General features: G+C 49.0%; 1 protein-coding gene and 1 long non-coding RNA gene across 2 annotated transcripts in view; one reads left to right on the top strand and one right to left on the bottom strand.

Annotated features, from left to right (window-relative positions):
- Klf13 (Kruppel like factor 13) overlaps positions 1 to 4,074 on the top strand; it is a 51,729-nt gene extending 47,655 nt beyond the window's left edge. The window contains exon 2 of the mRNA XM_008850605.3: positions 732 to 4,074. Coding sequence (XP_008848827.1) covers positions 732 to 1,021 — 290 coding nt within the window. The 3' untranslated portion in view covers positions 1,022 to 4,074. The remainder of the gene's footprint in view (positions 1 to 731) is intronic.
- A 1,126-nt stretch (positions 4,075 to 5,200) lies between these two features.
- LOC115067262 lies at positions 5,201 to 17,597 on the bottom strand. Its single transcript, XR_003846685.1, has 2 exons — positions 17,278 to 17,597; positions 5,201 to 6,393 (listed from the first exon to the last, which is right to left on the bottom strand). It is a non-coding gene; the product is annotated as an uncharacterized LOC115067262 (long non-coding RNA).
- Positions 17,598 to 21,270: the final 3,673 nt, after the last annotated feature.

Below are 21,270 nucleotides of genomic sequence, written 5' to 3'. Positions count from 1 at the left end.
CTCTGGAGTTGGTTGTTGCTCTTGGCCCTTCCTGATCATACTGGTGATTTTCCTTGGCTGCCTGGCCATCCTTGAGTGTCTGCTTATATTTCAGGTCGGTGGGTGATGTGGATTTCCCCTGGATATAGGTAGGAGGGTTTCAAGGCCTAGCAATCTGCTTTAGGGTCCCTGTAGAGCAAGAAAGCAGAAAGAAAAGGGGGAAGGCAGCTGTGTACCTCCCTCCCCCAAAAGGCTGCTTTCTGGAATACCAGAACCCTCCATTGGTTCTCCCTGAGCAGTTGGTGGTGGTTCTTTGATCTGAGCAAGGGATAGAGTGGGGTCCAGACTGTACTGAATCCCCACTGCCTCCCAGCCCTACCCAGGACCTGGCTAATGCCCTGCTTGACCTCATGCTAAAGATAAAGGAGAGGCCCTCTTGGGGCCTGCATCCCTTTCCCCAGGAGCTAGGGACCGCTGGCCTTGTCTAGGTGTGTGTGTTAGCATGCTTTCACGGTCTTAGGAGATCCACTGCCACGGAGCCTGCCATGTTGCATTTCTTCCTCAGATCTGTCTGCTTCCATCCTAGGTGTGGGCTTGTTGCAGTTTGTTGCAGAGACTGACCCAGAGGGTGGCCTAGGAGGACGGCAGGGTTAGGTCTAGGGCGGCCTTCGTGGATGCTGAGGAGGCCACGCCCTGAGGGACTTGCCTAGCGCTGGGCACATGAGACTGACCTCTGTCCCTGTCGCCCACAGGTGAGAGGCCCTTCGCCTGCAGCTGGCAGGACTGCAACAAGAAGTTCGCGCGCTCCGACGAGCTGGCGCGGCACTACCGCACCCACACGGGTGAGAAGAAGTTCAGCTGCCCCATCTGCGAGAAGCGCTTCATGCGCAGCGACCACCTGACGAAGCACGCGCGGCGCCACGCCAACTTCCACCCGGGCATGCTGCAGCGGCGCGGCGGGGGCTCGCGGACCGGCTCGCTCAGCGACTACAGCCGCTCGGATGCCAGCAGCCCCACCATCAGCCCGGCCAGCTCGCCCTGAGCGCCCGTGGGCAGGACCCACCCAGCGGGCAGGACCGACCCTCCAGGGCCCGCAGCACCACAGCCATGAGCAGCCCTGCCTCCCTCGCCCCGCCCCTGCCTTTTGTAATAGGAAAGCTGAGAGAACTTTAAAGTCCACAGCAAAACACTTTTCTTCACCTCAGGTGTCAGTTTTTAAAAAAACAAAATACAAAAAATATCAAAAAACACCATCCACAAATTGCACAATACAGTTAACCCACAGAATTGAGATTCATTGGTGTTGAACCCCCAACCCCTTTCTCAGGGATGGACATGGTCCATGAGGTCAGTGAGGGCACCCCTTTCTGCCGCCTTACTCTGTACATAGATTTGCACTCTGGAGTTTTCTATGAGGTTGGGAACACACTGGGGCAGAGTTAGGCCAGCTAGTGCTGGTCCCTCAGCCAGCTGGAAACAGTTGTGGTCATTGATATTATGCTTCTGTGGCAGATCCCCAAAGGGGCAAGTCCTGTGTTCCCCCTTTTCCTGACTACCCACTCAGCTGTGGTCCTCTGCCTCATGGCCTAGCTTAGAGCACAGGTGGGTCTGAGGGACAGGTCACTTCAGAGGGATGCCATAAGCCATGCCAGGCCACAGGAGTACTGTGCCTGGGGCACTGGAGAGGGGCATCTGCCCTCAGTGGCCAGCTCTACCTGCCTCACTCTCTGCCTCCAGAAGCCCTTAGAGAACTGGAAGGCCAGATGCAAGCCCTGGGTAGGGAAACCATTGCTGCCAACAACCCAAGGAGGCGGCCTGGGCCCTGCTTGCCCTACAGAAGGCACCTGGGACCCTTCACAGTTGCACCATGTTCTCTGATTAGAAAATAGAACCTGGGAATGCTATTGTAAAACTGCTTCAGAAGTTGGTGGTGTTTCGTCCAGCTCCCAAGCTCTGTGCCCTGCGCCACCATGGAGGCACCTTTGTTTGAAGCAGCAGTCTTCCCCTCTTCAGTCCCCTCTTCAGTCTGTATGTGTGGCCCTGCCTATGGCAGCACTCACATCGCAAGAGACTTTTGGTGGCAAGAGACCGACATCTCTTTAAGTTGGAACATTTCCAGAACAGCACAGCAGATGTTATAGGAAAATACCATTGGCGAATGCAAGAGTTCTGCTTTTGCTGGGGTGGGGGGCGGGGAGGATACCACAGATACTGTGGGAATAGCCTTCTCAGACCCCTGAGTCTCAGGCAGTGCAGACTTAGCAATCTACTGCTTTGAATGGTCGGTCTCTCTCCGCCTTTTCCCTCCTGCTTCTGCTTGCCCTGCCTGGGAGGATCCAAGCTGCATCCAGCCTGCAGGGCCCCAGGGCTGGCCTGCTGGTAGGACAACTGGAGTGGAAGGCAGACCTGTTTCTCCTAGAGCCCAAATCTGGGCTGCATTAGCTTCAGATCCTGGGTCTGGTCAGCAAGACCTTGTTCCTAGTTCCTCTGCAGACCCTTGGAGTGTTCATCTACCCCAGCTCTGTAGAGAACCAGGCATTGCCTCCTCTTCCTCCCAAGAACTGGGGCCTAGGAATACAAGGCCCCAGGACAGAGTATTTGTGTGCGTGTGTGTGTGTGTGTGTGTGTGCACGCGTGCACATGTGTTTTGGGTGGGTGGGCTTGGGGTGGACGTGGGTTATCTTAGCCTCTCATTTTAATGTGGAGGATCAGGATCTGCCCTTGTGACTTAGAGGGCCATAGATGGGCTTCCTGGGCCCAGAGTGCCTTGGTTGCGGCCATTCTGCCTCCGTACCAACCCTTACATGGTGTAGGGTACAACACAGGGAAATCCCAGAGACCGTGCCCAGTTGGGCCTGTAGTTCCTGGCTGTTATGTCATGTGGATCTGGGATACCCCTTTCTAACTACCTGTGTCAGCTGTAAGAGGCTAATGGCATGTGGTGGCTTCTGGTAGCACAGTAAGTGCTGAGTTGGGCTTTGGCATTATTGCTGCTGTGGGTGGGCATGATGGGCAGGGTTGGTCCCTGCCTCCCTCCATCCAGTGCAAAGCTGGCAGCTCTGCTGACTTTGGGCCCTGTGACAGCTCTGCTTGCATTTGGTCTGGAGAATACAGTGGAATATGTGGTCGGGACTTTTGACTGAAGAGAACCCTGGGTACTTGGGGTATGGTGGTCTTATGCCCAGTTCCAAAGTGTAGTCCCTCCCAAAGTCATTTGTGTGAGACAGAGAAAGCCACACTCTGAACACATTTCATGTCTCAGGAATTCACATTCCAGGTTCAGGAATTTTATTCCAAAGTCCTTTGGTGCACCCACATCCACAGTTCTGAAGGCAGAGAGAGGCAGCTGGTGTGCCCCAGAGGCCAGCAAAGCGCTCTCTCTAGGAGGAGCCGAGTGTCTCCTTGTGATCTGTTCACAGTATCACAGAAGGAGGCTTTCTAACTCTGCAACTGTCTGCACATAGGAAGGGTAAAAAGGACTCTAAACCCAGTCATCTTGGAATAAAAGAAAGAGCTGGTTTGTTTTAGAGCGGGTTGGGGGGTGGGGGAGGGAAAGTGGGTGTAGGCTGTTTCCAAAGAGAGCACTTAATTTAATTTTTCCTCTAAATGACCCAGGGCTGTTCCATCTGATAGATGGAAGGGTAATATTGCCTTAAAACAGAAATATGCAGGCGGTGGCTATTTTTGGCAAATGAACATTTCTTCATTCCCAAAGCAGTTCTTTTAATGGCAGGGTGCGGTCCTTCAGCATGAGGCTAGGGCACCCCTGGTGGACCCTGCCCCCATCATCAGAGGCTTCAGTTCATGTCATTGAGGGGTGGGAGGAAGGGAGGAATATGACTTGGGTTCAGTTCCAGTGGTTCTCCTTAGGGTCCTGTCTCATAAATGAGGGATACCTTCCAAGATGCAGAATGTCTTCCCAGCCTGGGTCTACTGCAGGGCCTTTCATTCTTGTGCTTATGGCCATACTTGCTGGTTTCGGTGTGACTGAGGAACCCATAGAGCTCCTAAAAAGAGCACTGAAAAGTCCAAACCTTCATTTTGGGGCCACAGAGGCAGAAATTCCACAATGAAAAGTGCCTGAGTGAAGGGGGAGTATCCTACAAAAATGTCTAAAGTGACTCTGGACTCAGCCTTAGGGGGCTGGAGTTCAGCTCATGTCACAAACAAGAAAGCCCCTCTTTGCATCAGCCATATTAGGGGATCATTTGTTCCCCCAAATGCCTACTGAATTCTTCAGCCATATAGAAGGTCACAGCCCTTTGCACAGAGGACCTTTGGTTCTCTCCTGATAGGTGCTATGTAAGGATGGGCAGTGATACCCTTGATGGGAGTGTGGTCCTGAGGGGCCCCACCTGTATACCATGCCATACCCCCCATCCATAGAACGTGAGATGCAAGGTCCCCACCTCTAGCTCATCCCATCTCGACCTTGTTCTGAGGCCAGCATTGGGACAGATGGAGGATTCACCACAATACAGCCTCCAGGTGCAAACACTTGCGCCCTGGGGACCCCAGTGGAGGATCATTCAAACATGGGGGAGGCCTAAGGGCAGGTGGTATTCTGTGGTCTCAAGTGAAATGTGGCAGAACAGGGGTCTCCTTTAAAGACTTCTGCCTTCCAACCCTATGTATCCAGAAGACTGATCCTTTTCTTGCCAGAAGCAGGTGCTATGATGGACTGCACAGGGTCACAGCACTTCCTAGGGACCTCATCCCGGACCTCCCCTGGGCAGGGGCACCACCCACCAGGAAGACATAATCTGAGCAATAGCATGGCCTCATTTCTCAGCTCCTGGTTGTGGCTTTGTTTACAAGGCTACCTATTTTGACTTCTGACAGGTGTCACTGATTTCTTTAACCCATTTTTTTTTTTTTTTTTTTTTGTCTTTTTGAGACAGGGTCTCCTTGTAGCTCCAGCTGTCCTGGAACTCACTATGTAGACCAGGCTGGCTTTGAACTCACAAAGATCCGCCTGCCTCTGCCTCCCAAGTGCTGGGATTAAAGGCGTGCGCCACCACACCCGGCTTAACCCATTTTTTAAAAGGTCATTTAGTCAAAGGCAGTGCTGGAAGGTTTATGTGTCAGACATTGTGATCAGTAAGAAATGCTTTGTAGGTCACCCCTATCTTTGGCTATCCAGTTTCCTTATGCAGTTCCTACTGGCCATATCTTCCAAAGCTAGACTCCAGTCGTGGGCTGACTGGTTTTGAAATCATGATGGCCCCAGGAAGAGCCAGGTCCTGTGACTGGTTTTCCTGATTCAGAGTCTTCAAAGGTTTGTCCTGGACACATTCCAGAGAATTTTGTACCAGAACTTGGATGCACAATTCAGCTTACTACTGATACAGGCCTGAACACCACTGAGGGAAAGACCCTTCCTGCCAGCAAACTGGCCTTTACAGTCAGAGGAACGGAACTGGGCAGTACTTGCTGTACTGGGAAGGGTGACCTGCTTGGTTTCTGTTGACCACTTCAGGAGTTACTGAACTTAACCCCGCAGCCATCCTGCCCTGCCCAGCCACCCCCTTCTCACAAAGCTTTAAAACTTTACTACTTTTATTTAGAAACAAACAGGATGGGAGAGAAGATCCCTCCCCCACACTGTCAACATTCCTGGGGGGGGCGGTTTGCGAGGTGGGACTGTCAACATTCCTGGGGAACAGTGAGGCGGGGCAGGAACAGGAAGTCCCTAGGACCACTATGATGGTGCAGTTTTCTTTAGGGGTTCCAAGGCTCTCTTCTCTCTGCTGTTTTCCTAGAGAACATATTGCACTATTACCCATGCTCATTTGAAACCTGAGCATGTGGGTTGCATGCCCTCAGACCAGGTTGCCCCTCAGCACCTACAGTCTGACGAGAGTAAATCCCCTCCCCCCAAGAGAGCAGAGCCACTTCCCTAGAGGCTGGGACCCTTGCCTGGTCATCAGCTTGGTATCCATGACTAAGGGTGCCTGCTTTAGGGTGTCGGTGGGAGACCCTGTTTCCCCATTCACTGGAGAGGCCTAGGGTACCTAGTAAGGTGACCCTGAGGCTTCCTGCTGAGCACCTGTGCATTATGGGGTCAGGGTTCCTGTCACTCTTCCATGGATGGGAATCCCTACTGTGGTTTTGTTGGATATGCCCAGGTGACGACTTCCCATCCAAAGCCATTGTGGAATAGTTTGCCAAAACCCCAAGGCAGAATCCAAGGGTCCAAGACCATTTCCATCAAGTTCACATTTTCCTTTTCCATAGGAACTTTTTTAGAGAAACAAACGTAGCTCCCAACATGCTTCCAAAGGCCGTGTCTCATGTTCCTGGATCACTGCAGTGAAGTATTACAGTTGTACAGCTCCCAGTCTGGCCTTGGCTTGCTCCCGTCAAACTTTGTATGTATTTTGTAAGGCATAGATTCTATATTGTAATGATGTCCTATGCAAAAGAAAAAAAAACGAAATTGTAAATTTTATTGTTTTAACATGTATGCATGTTTAGTGACGTTTACATTTTGAAATAAAATTTATGATTCATTATTTTATTTGCCTAAACTGATTCCTTTGAAGGGCATGACCTGCAGAGGCTCTGGGAGAGGGGAGCTGAACTGGGGATGAAACTCCAGCAATTGGGATTGACAGAGGGACAGAATCTCACCTGGGACTTCATAGGCCTCCTCCTGGAAGGAAGGCTTGACACAGGTACACCAGGGATAGTGGCTTCTCTAGCAGTCCCGTCCTGCCCTGCCTCCTGGGAGCCATTTCAGCTCATTGCCCATGCTCCTTCCAACTCAGAGAACACGGAGAACAAAGGGAACTGGTGATTTCAGTGTCCCCTAGAGGGTATACTGCTTAAATGTTTTTTGTTAGACACTGACAGATACTTCAGATAATCAACTCATGAACAGAAAAAGGGTTCCTTTGGCATGGTATCAGAGGGTCCACCTTATAGCAAGAACACGTGGTAGAGCAAAGCCATTCGCATTGTGGCCATGAAGTGGAAGAGGAGAGAGAGTTCCCACTGTGTCCTCGAAGGGCACACCCCTGAAGACTTCCCGGTAAGCCCCATCTCTTAAAAGTTTCTACCACCTCCCAATAGCACCAGCCTGGGGGGACACTGGAGGACACTTCAGATTCAAACTAAGTACCCCATAATTATAGAAAATGTCTGCTTCTAGCCACTGAAGTCCCTGCAGTTGGTCACAGGCCCCACTCCAAAAGGAGGAACAAGAGGTCTGGGGAACTAGATGATATATAGTAATAGCCAAGGCCAAGTTCCCTGTGGTCATTAACTGCCCTTGACTTCTCCTGAGGCTGTCAGCAGGAACCAGCAGGGGCAGGTGGGTGACAAAGTCTGCCCCCCGGCCTGAGCCGACAGTAGATTGAAGGAAAAAGGTACAGGTAAAGTTCGCATCTTCCACCCTGGGCCAGGAGTGGACCTGGAACTACATCCACACTGCAGGCACTTCACATCCTCACCCATTGTTCACAGAGCAAATGAAAACCACCAAGAAATGTAAAATAGTAATAACAAAGGCATCTCAGTTGCAGATGGGTTTTCCTGAAGCCTTGTACTCTGGCAGGCACTTCCTGGGAGACACTTGCTTTCTCTCTGAGATGACGAGGAAGGTGTATGTGTAGCACCCAAATACCAACACTACACACAAACACTCATCTTGAAGCAAAAGTCAGTTGGAGTCTTGCCCTAGGACAGCACTGTTCGCCTCCTCTGAGACATTCCTTGTTGTGCAGGAACTTCCGTAGATACTGCAGGATGGGTCTGTTTCCATAAATAGTGTGGTGAAAGGATCCCAGATGCTTTAAAAGTATTGACAGGAAAAACAGAGTGCCCATTGCTCATGATGTCAGTGCAGAGGGGAAGGAGGCTGAGTTCCTGCAGAGAGAGCTTTTTTCAAGAGGGGGTAGCATTGACAAGGCCCCAACCTCAAGAACTAGGGATCACCTGAACTTCGAGATGGCCCCAGTAACTAAGAGGAAGAAAACGCATCCTCCAACAAGCAAACAGTAGTATTTACTGATACTTGAAAACTGAATTCTTTAGTATGTGTGACATACATCTTCCTGTCATCCTGGGAGTGAGGTAAAGGAAGGCCCCCTCTGAAGTTGGTGACAGTTTGGTGGAGCCATGTATATCTATGTCCATGTCTGGACTCAGGAGAGATGGAGTCTGTTGTGAAGGTTCACAGTCCACATCTGCCTCCTTAAGAACAGATTTGCTGTGTGACCAGTCCATTTTCTGTTGCCAGGAAACTCCATGCCCCAGAGAGGACAGGCTATGAAGAAAAGAGGTTTGATTTGGCTCAGTCCTGTAGGCTCAGTGTCTCCTGCCCACATCTGGTGACAGCCTTCCTGCTAGCAGTCCTAAGGCAGCACAAGATGACAGGCATGTGCGCCTGTGCGTGCAGTCATGTGCACCTGTCTTCTCTGGCTTCCTTCTTTCTTTTCTTATAAAGCACAATCATTCAACAATGGGGGCTTCACCCTGATGACGTAACCACCTCCCAAAGGCCTTACCTCTGAACTCCAGTGTTGGATTGTTTTCGCCCAGCTAACACCTCACCCTGGTTTTAAACTCCATTGTAAATTTCAGAAAGAATGAACCATATCCAAACCACAGTCAGCCTACAGACAGTGCTGTTAGAGGCATTCAAGCAGATGGTAAAATGTCTCTTGGTCTGTTCCCTGAGTGTTCTGGAGGAGGCTGGTTAGCATGCACCCAGCAGGCTACTGGGCTTTTGGGTAATTCACTGACCCTTGCAAACTCTCCTTTTCCCTGTCGGCCTTTCCATCTGCAGAGGGGTTCAAATTACAGGTTAGGCTATGTGTAATTTGTTCTGAGGGGCACAGATGACTTGGTCTCCCCAATCAAATCTCATATGCAGCATGATAGGACTCTTTATCATGAACGTCACTCTGCTACATGCAAAGCAGTGTGACTGGGTGAACACCCAGCTTCTCCTCACAGTCACACTGTGTCTGCCTAACATCCTGCACCAGGAAGAATGAAGGTCTTTGATTCCACAGCAACAGCACAAAGAATGAGCAGATTTGGACAGCTGGCAGTGCTCTGGAAGGACTAGTGCGGCCAGGAGAAGGCCTGCTCTAAGCCTCCTTTTTATCGTGGGAAGCAGGCTTGGCCATGGCCAGTGGAGATCACTGTGAAGTTCAGTGAGGTGTTAGAGGCCAGGAGCCAAGTCAGGAGAACTGGGCCTGTACCAAGCCTTCAGCCCCTTAGAGGTGGGTGGCCTCTACTCCCATATACTGCTGGGGAAGGTGGACAGCCTTATAGGACTGTCTCAGTGTTGGATGGGGACCAGGACCAACCTGGGATGTGGAGGTTTCCTGGTTCACATTTCAGCATCCTACCTAGATGCTTACGGCAGCAGCCAGCTTTCCACTACTGTCTGTCACGTATCCAGTCACCATGGGTCAGGTATTACTCACTGAGTAGGGTCAGATACTGTTCAGTGAATTGGGCCAGGTACTGTTCACTGAGTAGGGTCAGATGTTTTTCACTGAGTGGGGTCAGCTACTGCTCACAAAGTACCCTCACAGTGGAGTTCTGATTCAGACACACAGAAAAGATGAAGCTCAGAGAGGTAAGATGGCCTCCCTAAGGTCACACAGCTGACAAAAGCCAGGGATTTACTGCCTTAAGCTTTGGGTTAGCTAAAGGGTTCTTATAACCTGGGGTTGTTCCTATCCAGTTGCTGACATCATAGGGCTGTCCCTCCAACACAGAGCTGAAAACTCATCTATTTTCTGGCTGCTTTTTTTCAGGGCCAAAACCCCAACTAGTTGTGGGCCTCCACCTGACAGCCTGCCATGTCTTCCAAGATGAAGCTCTAGTGCCCCTCAGGGACCCAGCCCCAGACAGAGTGGGGTTTAGGGGTTCCTCAGGGCCCTCCATGCAGTTCAGCAACCATAACTCCTCCAGATAGATGTCTCCATCCACCCACTCAGACCCCTGTCTGTGGGGTGCACTGTTTTCCTGTATGTGTGCATTGCTCAATGATCAAGATCTCAGAATATACACCACTTTAAATATTTATCATTTTTCCATGAGAACATTCAGAATCTGTTGCTTGTCCTGGCCCTGCTCTCTGTTCTCAGATGAGATTCTGCAGGGGGCGGGGGGTGTCATGTGGCACTTGTCTTTCTGTGCCTGGCCTATTTCATTTAACATAATCGTCTCTAGTCCCATCTGCATCCTTGATATCAGCAGGCTTCCATATGTATGTGTCCATGGCTGAGTGGCATTCTGTTGTATATATGTGCCACATTTTCCATATCCACTCATCAGTCCATGGACCCTTCAGTCATTTCTATTCATGGCTACTGTGAACAAGGCAGTAATCATAGGAACACTTATGGGAGCACACACAGATCATCATACTGGTCTCATTGCTTTTGGGTGTATCTCCAGGAGACAGACTGCTAGATCACCTCACATGGTAGTTATATTTTTAGTGGCCTGAACCTCTACACTGTTTTCATAATGTCTGTGCTAGTTGGCATTCCCACTGACTGCTCAAAGGAGGAGATGGTCCCCTTTGCACATTGTCCTCACCAATTCTAGTTTTTATCTTTGGGTTTTTTTGCTGTTTTGTTTTGTGAGACAGCATCTATGTAACCTATGTTGGCCTTGGACTTTCAGTTCTCCTACCTCAGCTTCCTGAGTGCCAGGACTACAGGTAGGCACCACCACACCTAGCTGGTTTGGGTTTTCTGATAATGACAGAGCTCATTCTTTACAACTGTCTGGGTCTCAGTGTCCTCCATTCCCAACCTCACCAGAATTAGGTCCTGACTTGTGCATTCTCTAGAAGTACCAGGTGAGAATTCATAGTGTCAAACACAGCTTTCACAATCAACAGGTTCTCCTGCACCCCCAAAAGAACACCAACACAGACACCAGGGAGATTGGTTGTTGGCTGACTGATAATGGTGCTTAAGGAACTGGACACTGGTTACTGTGTGCCTACTTTGATGAACAGAGCTGCTCCTGCCCCTGCGCCTTGTCTGTGTCTTGCTTTTATTTGAAGCACTGACACCTCAGAGGATTCTCCAAGATCAGCTGTTGGGCTGTGGGATCTAATGATATCCCAGTGGCAGGGTGCTTTTGTTCCCCGGCTCAGCAGCATCCTCCCTACCCTGAGTCCTTGAGCTTCCTACCCACACAGATGTACCACAGTAGGAAGAGCAGGTGACAATTTACAGAATCTGAATGATAATGGATATACAAGCTCACATCCAGGATTCAGGAAGGTGATGCCTCTGAGGTAGGGACAAAGGGCCAGGAGAGTCACACTCAGCAATGCCAGCACTGTTGACAGGCTAGTGCTGGAGGGCAGAGGCAGTCAGAACTCATACTTGCCTCAGGTATATTCCTATAGAAGCAGCACGTATTAAATAATAAAATATTTAAAACCCAAGATGTTTAATGTCCAAGGACAGGTATATTAGTTCAATGAACTATGTCATACCATATATATATATATTTTGGTCTTTTTGAGAAAGGGTCTCCCTGTAGCCCCAGCTGTCCTGGAACTCACTATGTACACCAGGCTGGCCTTGAACTCACAGAGATCCACCTGCCTCTGCCTTCCAAGTGCTGTGATTAAAGGCATGCGCCACCATGCCCAGCTAGCCAATATATTTTTAACAGATAAAGGCAGCAGAATCACATTGTGTAAAAACATTTTTCTCGAGGTTTATGGAGATGGCTCCATGGGTGAAGTGCTTGCTGTGTAAGCTTGAGAGTCTGAGCTTAGATCCCCATATAGAAAGATGACTATGGAAGTGTGTACCTGTAATCCAAGCATCTGGGGAAGGTGGAGACAGGGGGATTCTGGGGGTTCTTTGGCCAGGCTGTCTAGCCAAACCAGTGAGCTCTGGGTTCAGTATGAGACCCCATCTCAAAGCATAGGGTGGAGAATGATTGAGATAGATACCCAGTGTCAAAGTCTGGCCTACACACACACACACACACACACACACACACACACACACCCTTTCTCTACAGCTATTCACTTGTTTGTATTACACATGCATAGAAAAAGATGCCTGGGACAAACTCAAGAGCTTCTTATCTTTAGGTTCCAAAAGGCACAGATGACATTTATTAACATGCTTTTTTTTTTGTTTTCTAAAATTTCAAAGCTGCTTGGGTAGACCACATGTCAGGCAAACCCACAATAGCATTTTCTGAGTCCAAAATCTTGCCAAAGGCCAACTGGTGCCATGTGCCCCACCCACACCTCCAAGAACCAGCTACCAGCTGCCACGGCTTGTCCATAGGGACAGTAGGACGGAGACTCACCCCAAATGTCTCCAAGAGGACTCCACAAGACAGACACAGACATACCTGTCCCATCCTGTACTGTAGTGCCCCCCCCCCACCCCGTCCTCTGGGCACAGCATTCTTCTAGTTATGTCCCAAGTCAGCTACTCTGGGAAAGCGACTAGTGCAGAGCAGCACCAGTTGCCCCAGTCATGTCGGCCTCCCTGGCCGCCTCACCTGCTGTGGACTGAGTGGTACCCACCCTCCTTCATATACTGCAACCAAATCCCTATGGACCGCTCTAGAGGGCAGGGCCTCTGGCAGGCAATGAGGTCACAGGGTCCTAGGACCTCAGGATCTCACAATGTGCTCCTTGGGATTGATTTCTTCATAAGAAAGACATCTCTCCCTGCCATGCCAGGAAGTCAGCACTCTGAAAATCTAGAAGCCCTCCCTTACCAGACACAACATCTGTGCCACCTTGATCTTCATCTTCCCTGACTCTGGGTCTGTGAGCAATAAGTGTTTAAGTCACCACCACGTGGTAGTTTGTTACAGCAACCTGAACTGATACAAATAGCCTCTAGAGTCTAGACCAAGAATTTGAATCTGGGACTAGAGAAATGGCTCAGCAGATAAGAACACTTACTGTTCTTCTGAGGACCCAGGTTCCATTCCCAACACCCACATGGTAGATCACATCCATCCTTAACACCTGTTGCCCTTTTCTGGCCTGCCTGTATAAGGTACACTTACATACAAGCTGGCAAAACATTCATACATCTAAAATAAAAATAAATAAAATCTCTTAAAAAATTCATGAAACTGGGCTGGAGAGACGGCTCAGCAGTTAAGAGCATTGGTTGTTCTTGCAGAAGACCCAGGTTCCAATCCCAGTACCCACATGGTGGCTAACAACTGTCCATAACTCCAGTTTCAGGGCATCCGATGCCCTCTTATGTCCTCTTCGGGCATTGTACAACCCCGGTGCACTCACATGCATGCATGCAATACACACATACACATAAAAATAAAAATAAAGCAAAAAGAAAATTTAAACAAGGTGAAGGTCAACTCCCAAGACCAGTGGCTCAGATGGCCCTTGGGGTTCACAAACGCCTGCACATTACATTTAGGGTTTATGAGGGAGAGGTGTTTTCCCTCTCTCTCTGTGTTCAGTGTTTGTTTTACAGGGTCCATGCAGGAGCTGTGTGCACTCTAGGCATGTCCAGGATGGTCTGCAGGCTGTCCCTGTGATATGAGAAACAAGGTGTATGCAGACGGCTGTGCACGGGGCAAAGCTGTGCTCCAAGGAAGGAATGCCGCCAGGGAGTCTGGCACCTAGATCACAGCTCAGCTTGGACACAAGCCATTCAGTGACATAGAGTAAAAATAGAATGTTCTGGCTCTGGCCGGAGAAGGGGCTGTGCTACTTGCTAGGAAGGATCTGAAACAGGAGCAGGTTTCATTGATCCAAGACCGAGAAAGGCCACTACAATGTGAGTGGGGTCACGGGTCCTTGAAGGTGGCTGATGGGTGCTCACTGTTCTCCCCCAGACCCCACTGGCACCGGGTCCCCTGGGAAACCACTGGAAATGTTTTTTCTTCATGTATATAATTGGGAAAAGAGTGCACGCTCTAGCTACATTTGGTGATGGCTGTAAAATTGACTGAGAAGATACCAGCAGAAATGCTTTAAAAAGTCAAATAGCAAAATACATTTATTTTGCGGCATGCTAAGTCATGGCATTCAAGGACTTGGAAAGTAATTTGATGATGGCTTCAATTTTAAATTTAGGACCTCTAGTCAAAGTAACACATATCTCTCCATCCTCTTTCACTGTGCCCCGCATATACTCTTTTATACTATTCCACAGGTAAGCCTCTTCATTCATTTAAGTATTTTGTTGCTCATTCTCTTAAAATGATTGTCCTTCCTGATACAAAAGACGAACATAGTTGTTGCCTCCCTCTCCTCACCCCACCCTCCACCTGGGGTTTACTGGAGCATTTCAGCCCCCTGACATTCTCTCTGAAACTACAGTGTCTTTCCCCCTCCTGACTGTTTCACCTTCGTTGTCTGAATCCCCTTCCTACCATTGTCCCTGCCCTTCCCAGGTATTTGCTTTTGTGAACTTGTCTATAATAAAGACAGGTGTGCGTATGCATGCATTTGTGCATTTGGAAACCAGATGTTAAACCTAGCCATAATTCCTTAGGAGCCATCCACCTTTTTTTGAGATAGAGTCTCTCACTGGGACATGGAGGCTGGCCAGTGAGCTAGAAGGATCCTCCTGTATCTATCTTCCCAACCTAGGATTACAAGTGTGTCACTATGCCTAGTTTTTAAACATGGGTTCTGGAGATTGAACTTGGGTCCTCAGGCAAGCACTTTACCAAATGAGCCTTTTCTCCAGCCCCCATTAAGGCAGATTTCAATAGTTGAGAAGGAACTGAGCCCAACCATGTTCAGTAATTGACTGGCTGTGCAACTAAGGGTCATGGGAGTATTTTCTTCTTATGAGTCTAATGTGGTTGTCACTACCTCAAACCATTCAAGGAAGACATTCCTAACAAAGAACAAACTGGAAGCCAAGTGTGGAAGCTTGTACCTATAGTCCAAACTTCTCAAGAGCTCTCCCCCAATCTTAGCAACATAGTAAGACCTGGTCTTTTAAAACCCAAACCAGGGATTGGAGAGATAGTTCAGCAGTTAAGAGCTCTTGCTGCTCTTTCAAAGGACCTGAGTTCAGTTCCCAGCACCCACACCAGGTGACTCCCATCCACCTGTAACTCAAGCTGCAAGCTGCAGATGCCCTCTTCTGGCCTCTGTGGACACCTGCACACATGGCATACACATACACATTACTATAAAAATCTTAACCAGCTGGGTGTGGTAGCACGTAGTCCCAGCACTTGGGAAGCAGAGGTAGGTGGATCTCTGTGAGTTCAAGGCCAGCCTGGTGTACATAGTAAGTTCCAGGACAGCTGGGGCTACAGGGAGACCCTGCTTCAAAAAGACAAAAAAAAAAAAAAAAAAAATCTTAACTAAGGAGATGAGGTGGATCCATTTTCAATCATAGTAGCTGAAAGTCAATACATTTTACTTTTCTTTGCAGTTGAAGCTTGACTTTGCTATATACATTGTTCTCTATAGCTTTTAATTGCCCCCACTTCCTTCCTTTTTGTTAGCAGAGTAATACTGTGCCTCTGTACCAATACCTCAATGTTACCACCTTATTTGCTCCCACACCTCCTCCCCTGTCCTCTCCTACCCCAATCTGGCTGCTTCCTGCTAGGCCTGCACACAACCCCTGGGACCCTCAGGTGTGTCACTCAGGAGTCCAAATCTCAGGAATCTCACCCTCTTCTCCAACACTGCCATATCTCCCATTATTTTTTTTCTGACAACTTTGTGTACTCTTTCTTTCTTCTTTCTCTTTCTTTCTTTCTTTTTCTTTCTTTCTTTCCTTCTCTTTCTCCGTTTTTTTTTTTTTTTTTTTTTTTTTTTTTTTTTTTTGAGACAAGGTCCCCTTGTAGCACCAGCTGGCCTTGAACTCACTATGGAGACCAGGCTGGCCTCAAACTCACAGAGATCTGCCTGCCTCTGCCTCCCAAGTGCTGGGACTAAAGGTGTGCGCCACCATGCCCTGCCCAGCTTTCTCTTTCTTAATTTTCTTTCTCACTTTGCTGGAATACAATCTTAAGTAAACACTTCAGAAAAGATGTATAGGAGGTGGGATTTATTTATTATTTTTCTTTGAGACTGTAAAAGTCTGAAATTATCTTTATTCTGCTCCATTCTTGACATAATTTGATTCAATATAGACAGTTAAGTAAAAGGCCTCTTCCTGATTATCGTTCATCTATTGCTGCTGATGGGAAGTCTGACACCCTGGAGGTCTCAGTCATGCAGCAAACATGTCCTTTTACCATCTCTGAAATCTGTCGAGCAGTTTTCCTCCCTATTGCTCTGTACTTTCATACAAATTATTTTTAAAAGAATTTTTATTTATTTTCATTTTATGTGTATGAGTGTTTTGCCTGCATGTAAGGGTATCATGTGTGTCAATGCCCACAGACGCCAGAAGAGGGCATCAGATATCCTGGAACTGGAGTTACAGGTGGTTGTTAGCCACCATGTAGGTGGTCAGAACTGAACTTGGGTCCTCTGCAAGAGCAGCTAGTGCCCTTAACTGAACTACCTCTCTAGCCCCAAATCCTTCTTACATTCCAGGTTCCCCTGTTCATCTGCAGACTGTCTCTTCGATCCCAAGTGTTTCCTCCTAACAATATATTGCTAATTTCCTCCCTTCATGATCTTTCCTCTTAGAAATTCATCAGGGAAGGTGGACTTACTGGATTGATTTTCCATGTTTCTCATCTCAGGATTAGCCTTGTGTTTACTTTCCCTTCTCTCCTAGTCTACTGAACAACCGTCTTCACTCAAATCTCACTTATCTGTCCTCTGAAACCTAGAGCACATGTTGCTTGTCAGTCTGTCATGTCCTGTCCCTAGCCTTTCCTGGCATCTCTGTCTCCAGGAAGTTCCCTGGTCCCCTCTGAATGGCCCCTTGCCCCCACTCAACCCTTACTGGGCTCCTGATACAGGAAAGGCCTCATCTTTCTCAGTGGCAGAGACCTCCAGTGGGTGGCTGAGGAAGACTGAGCAGATTATGGGAAGCTGAGGGGATATACCTGGGTGAGAGGCTGTGGGGCAGTTAAGGGGGGGGTGGGGCTGTAAGGTAGGGTCTTAGGGGCTGTGGGGGTGAAAGGGGGAGTTTGTATAGGACTGAGAGAGCTGAGGGTGGTGGTTCAGGGGGCTTTAGAGACAGAAGTTGTGCCAGTCTTGGAGGGCAGTAGGGTACTGCCCTGTCCAGGCTGTCAGGGGCTCCCAGGAGCAGTCAGACCCAAGAGGTAAGGAGAAGGGAGAGGGGGAGGGCAGATGAACCAGGCCAGGAAGCCCCAGCACAGCTTCCCAAGGCTCTAGTAAATTCCTGGAATTCGAGAACTGCTTACCCCAAGGGTGTTTTCTGTGGAAACCCGGAAGGCTCACGATTCCTGTCTGGGCTGATAGCGCCAGCTAGGCCAGAGGCCGGGAGACTGGTGGGGAGGAGAGGTCCTCCAGGCCTGCCCGCCCCGCCCCACCCCAGCTGTGCACTAAGTCCCAGGCTCACTTTCCCTAGGGGAGGTCTTCCGACCCCAGGGCAGCAGGGGCTCCTAGAGCCGCGTGTCCCCGTGGACCGGACCCTGGCTGGGGCATCCCGAGTGCCCTCCCGCAGTGCTCCCCCAGGCCCTCTCGCCTCCTCTCATTGGCCGGGCCCGTGCGGGGTGGCGATGGGGATGTCACTGACTCCTGGAGGCTGCTGCTGCCGTCATCCCAGTTCTTTTCAGATCTTCCTGAAGTCTTCCGGTTAGATTCACACCCCTCCCCCCCGACCCCAGCTCCCCGCCCACGCGCCACTCTGAATAGAAACAGGACGTTGCTTTGGTAATCGTAATCGCTGGTGGCGCCCTTTGCACTTCATAAGCTGTAAAGGGTTTTTAAAAAAATTATATTTATTTGTTGCACGCGGGGGGTGGGCGGAAGTCAAAATACAACTTGCTGGTTGGTTCCCTCCCTCTCCTTGTGGATCTCAAAGAACTCAGGTGGTCAGGCTTGGCAGCAGGCACCTTTACCTGAAGAGTTATCTCATCAGGCCCGCACTTTGTAAATTTAAGGCGCTTGCAAGGAACCCTCAGAGAAAGGAGTGAGGACTGATGCTCAGTTGCTCTGATGAGAAGGGATGCCCTCTGGCATACTGCCCTAACTGCCCCACCCATAGTGACCTGGCCCACCCCCACTCTGTGACTGCCCCCACTAGTCCTTGTAACCATTCCCCAGGGTCCTCTGCTCCCTAGGCCTCTGCTCCCTCTGTCCTCTAGGTCTGCAGGTGGCCCAAGAATGTCTCTTCCTGACTGTCCCCAAGCTGTTCTGAGTCTACTGATACTCTGCCTGTGTCCCCTCCAAAGACAGCATCAGAAAAACCCATCCCAGGGCCACAAAGTAGAGTGACCCCAGCAAGGTGACACTGGAAACTCAGGAGTCTGCACTTGAATCCATTGAAGACTCATACTCATTTCCTCAAAGGCCCCTCCTCCGCTAGACACTTCCAGGTCTGTTTTTGTGGCAGAGGCGGCCTGCTGCTGACAACTCTGGATGGTGCTGGGGTTCCAGCAAGGTTGCTGCACACTGGGATGGGCAGGTACAAACTATGCCTCCGTTCACTCAGAGGAGGCCACACCACCTTCTGGCTGCCATGAACCAGCCCTGACTGGTCCAGGACAGTTACACTCCCCAGGCTCTGCTTGGGGCTTTAGACAGCTTTAACCAGCAGGAAACTGGTTCATGGGTCTTTTCCTTTCTTTCTTTTAGAAACATCTTTTCTTTTTTTGTTTATTTATTATGTGTGCACATATATGTATACTTGTGAAGGTGGACAAATTTGGGAGTCCATTCTCTACTTCTACTATGTGGAGCTTGGGGATCAAACTCAAATTGTCAGGCTTGGCAGCAAGTGCCTTTATCCACTGAATCATCTTGCCTGCCCAAGGGTCCTTTTCAAATGAGTATCTGGAGCACCCGTCACTAGAAGAGCCTGTAGTTTGGGGGGGGGTACCCTGGGAGCTTAATGGATACTTTCTACACAGATGTTGGGGTGTGCTCCTCACTTCCTGCAGGCTCACATGCTTCTTACAAAGGAGACCTTCCATGAATCCCCGCTAAAGAGCACATTATCCTCTTTCACTTCCTACATCAGCCCTTGGATTCTCCAGCATATCTTGGCCCAAGGATGGGCTTTTTGCCTGTTCAGCCTCCTCCCAATACAACAAGCTCTGTCTTCCTTCCCACATCGCCTTCTTTACAGATGAGAAAACAGCATACATGGAGAAGCAAGGACTAGCCTTGGGGCTGGAAGACTACACCCTGGCTCTCTTCTGTCTGAGGAAAGGAATTCTGTAGCCTGTACCAAACCTCTATAGCTTGCTTTTAGCCCCAGGAGCCTCTGCCAGGGTCTCACCTTGACAGACAAGGTTGTTCCCAGTGGAAGGTTTTGTGATGACTAATGTCTCCACCATGAAATACTACACACTCATCAAAAAGGTGAGAGGAGCTGGGCGTATAGCCCAGTGGTCAAGCTTTGTTTGCCAAGCATGTTCAAGGCCCTGGTTCAGGTCCCAGAAAACAAACACAAACACAGAAACACAATAGTGAAGGATTGAAATAGCTAAAAGAAGGGGGGAAAAGTAAAGTGTCAAGATTAAGTAAGTCAACATTCAAGCATGGATGGGGAAGGGGCACACAAGGCTCCATCCCCAGATTGGAGCTACCAGCAACTGCTGGTTTAGAAAAATCATTTTTCTTTGGAGGTGCGACCATATTCCAGTGGATGGTCCCACACCCATGCACATGTGGGCAGCACTGACTGGACTAGGTGAGTTAAACATAAAAGTGGGAGAGGGTGTGTAGGGCAAGTTCTGGGAGGAGATGGAGGTGGGGATCGGGGCAGATGTGATCAAAATCCGTTGTACAAGGCTGTGTATAGTGGTTCATACCTTTGATCCCAGCACTTGGGAGATAGAAACTGGAGGATCTCTGTGAGTTTGAGGTCAGCCTTATCTACATAGTTCCAAGCCAGCCAGCGATACTTGGTGAGACCCTGTCTTTAAAAGAATGCATTGTGCCAGGCATGGCAGCACACGCCTATAGTTCCAGCACCTGGGACGCAGAGGCAGGTGGATTTCTGTGAGTTCAAGGCCAGCCTGGTCTACATAGTGAGTTCCAGGACAGCTGGGGCTACAGGGAGACCCTGCTTCAAAAAAAAAAAAAAAAAAAAAGAGAGAGAGAATGCATTGTGTATATCTATGAAATTCTCCAAGAATAAATAAATAAAAACTACTATTAAAAAAGGAAGGTACCAAATGGTAGCTAGATGATACTATTATTGATAAAGTAATTTAAAAATATTATATATTAGGCCATGGCACAGTGATAGAGTGCTTACCTAGCATATGTGGGAAACCCTAGCTTCAGTCCCTCAATTCTCTCTCTCTCTCACTCTATGTGTGTGTGTGTGTGTGTATTTATCTGTCCTTTGTTTAGTTTTGTAAAAAGAAGCCCCAGATATAGGCAGAGGGGGAGGGGGTAGAGGTATAATTCATACAACATATAATTTTCCTATTTCACATATATATTTCTATGCATTTCAGCACATTCATAAACACAACCATCACCACAGAATACCCCTCAAAAAGAAACCTTGAGTTTCAGCTATCACCCCATCATTCCCTCTCAACCCAAGCAGCCACTAATCTGGCTCTATCTTTGTAGATTTGCCTCTCCTAAGGACTCCGTGCAATGGATCCCAACATGTGGCCTTGTGTGTCTGTTTTCTCCAGTGCCTCATGCCCTTTTATGGCTGAGTAGTCATCTTCCTGTGGAGACATCTTAAAAATCCACAGAATAACTAGTGAGTGTTGGGTTGGGTCTCCTTTTAGGCTCTATGAGTGGAGCTGTATGGGCACTTCCATGCACGCATTTGTATGGACACATTTTCACTTCTCTTATGTACATTACCTCAGTGTAGACTTACCGGGTCTTCGGGAGCTCTATGTTAACCATTTAAGGGGCTGGTAGACAGTCTCCACTCCTCCGCTTGGCCAGTTTCCATCCAGGAACAATATTTCCTGCTTCCCCATGTGCTCCCCAGTACTTGCTGTGGTCCACAGAAAGAGCCATCCCAGTGGACAGGAAGTGATCTTCATTGTGTTCTATTTCCCTGATAACAAGGGTACGCATTTTATCTATAGTCTTAATACTGAATTTCACTTAATAACAAAAACAATTTGATAAAATTAAATGAAAACAGGGTGAGAGTCCCCCTCTATCCTCTGGCATTCACCAGCTTCTTTGGTTGTTATCCCCTCAGAGCCCTTGACCTGAGTGTCCTGAGGCTGGGTCCTGGGCCTCTG

Source organism: Nannospalax galili, unplaced genomic scaffold, assembly GCF_000622305.1.
Source record: "Nannospalax galili isolate Female #2095 unplaced genomic scaffold, S.galili_v1.0 scaffold685, whole genome shotgun sequence".
NCBI classification, from domain to species: Eukaryota; Metazoa; Chordata; class Mammalia; order Rodentia; family Spalacidae; genus Nannospalax; species Nannospalax galili.
The sequence above is the reverse complement of the archived record's forward strand: the minus strand, read 5'-3'. Positions and strand labels throughout refer to the sequence as shown.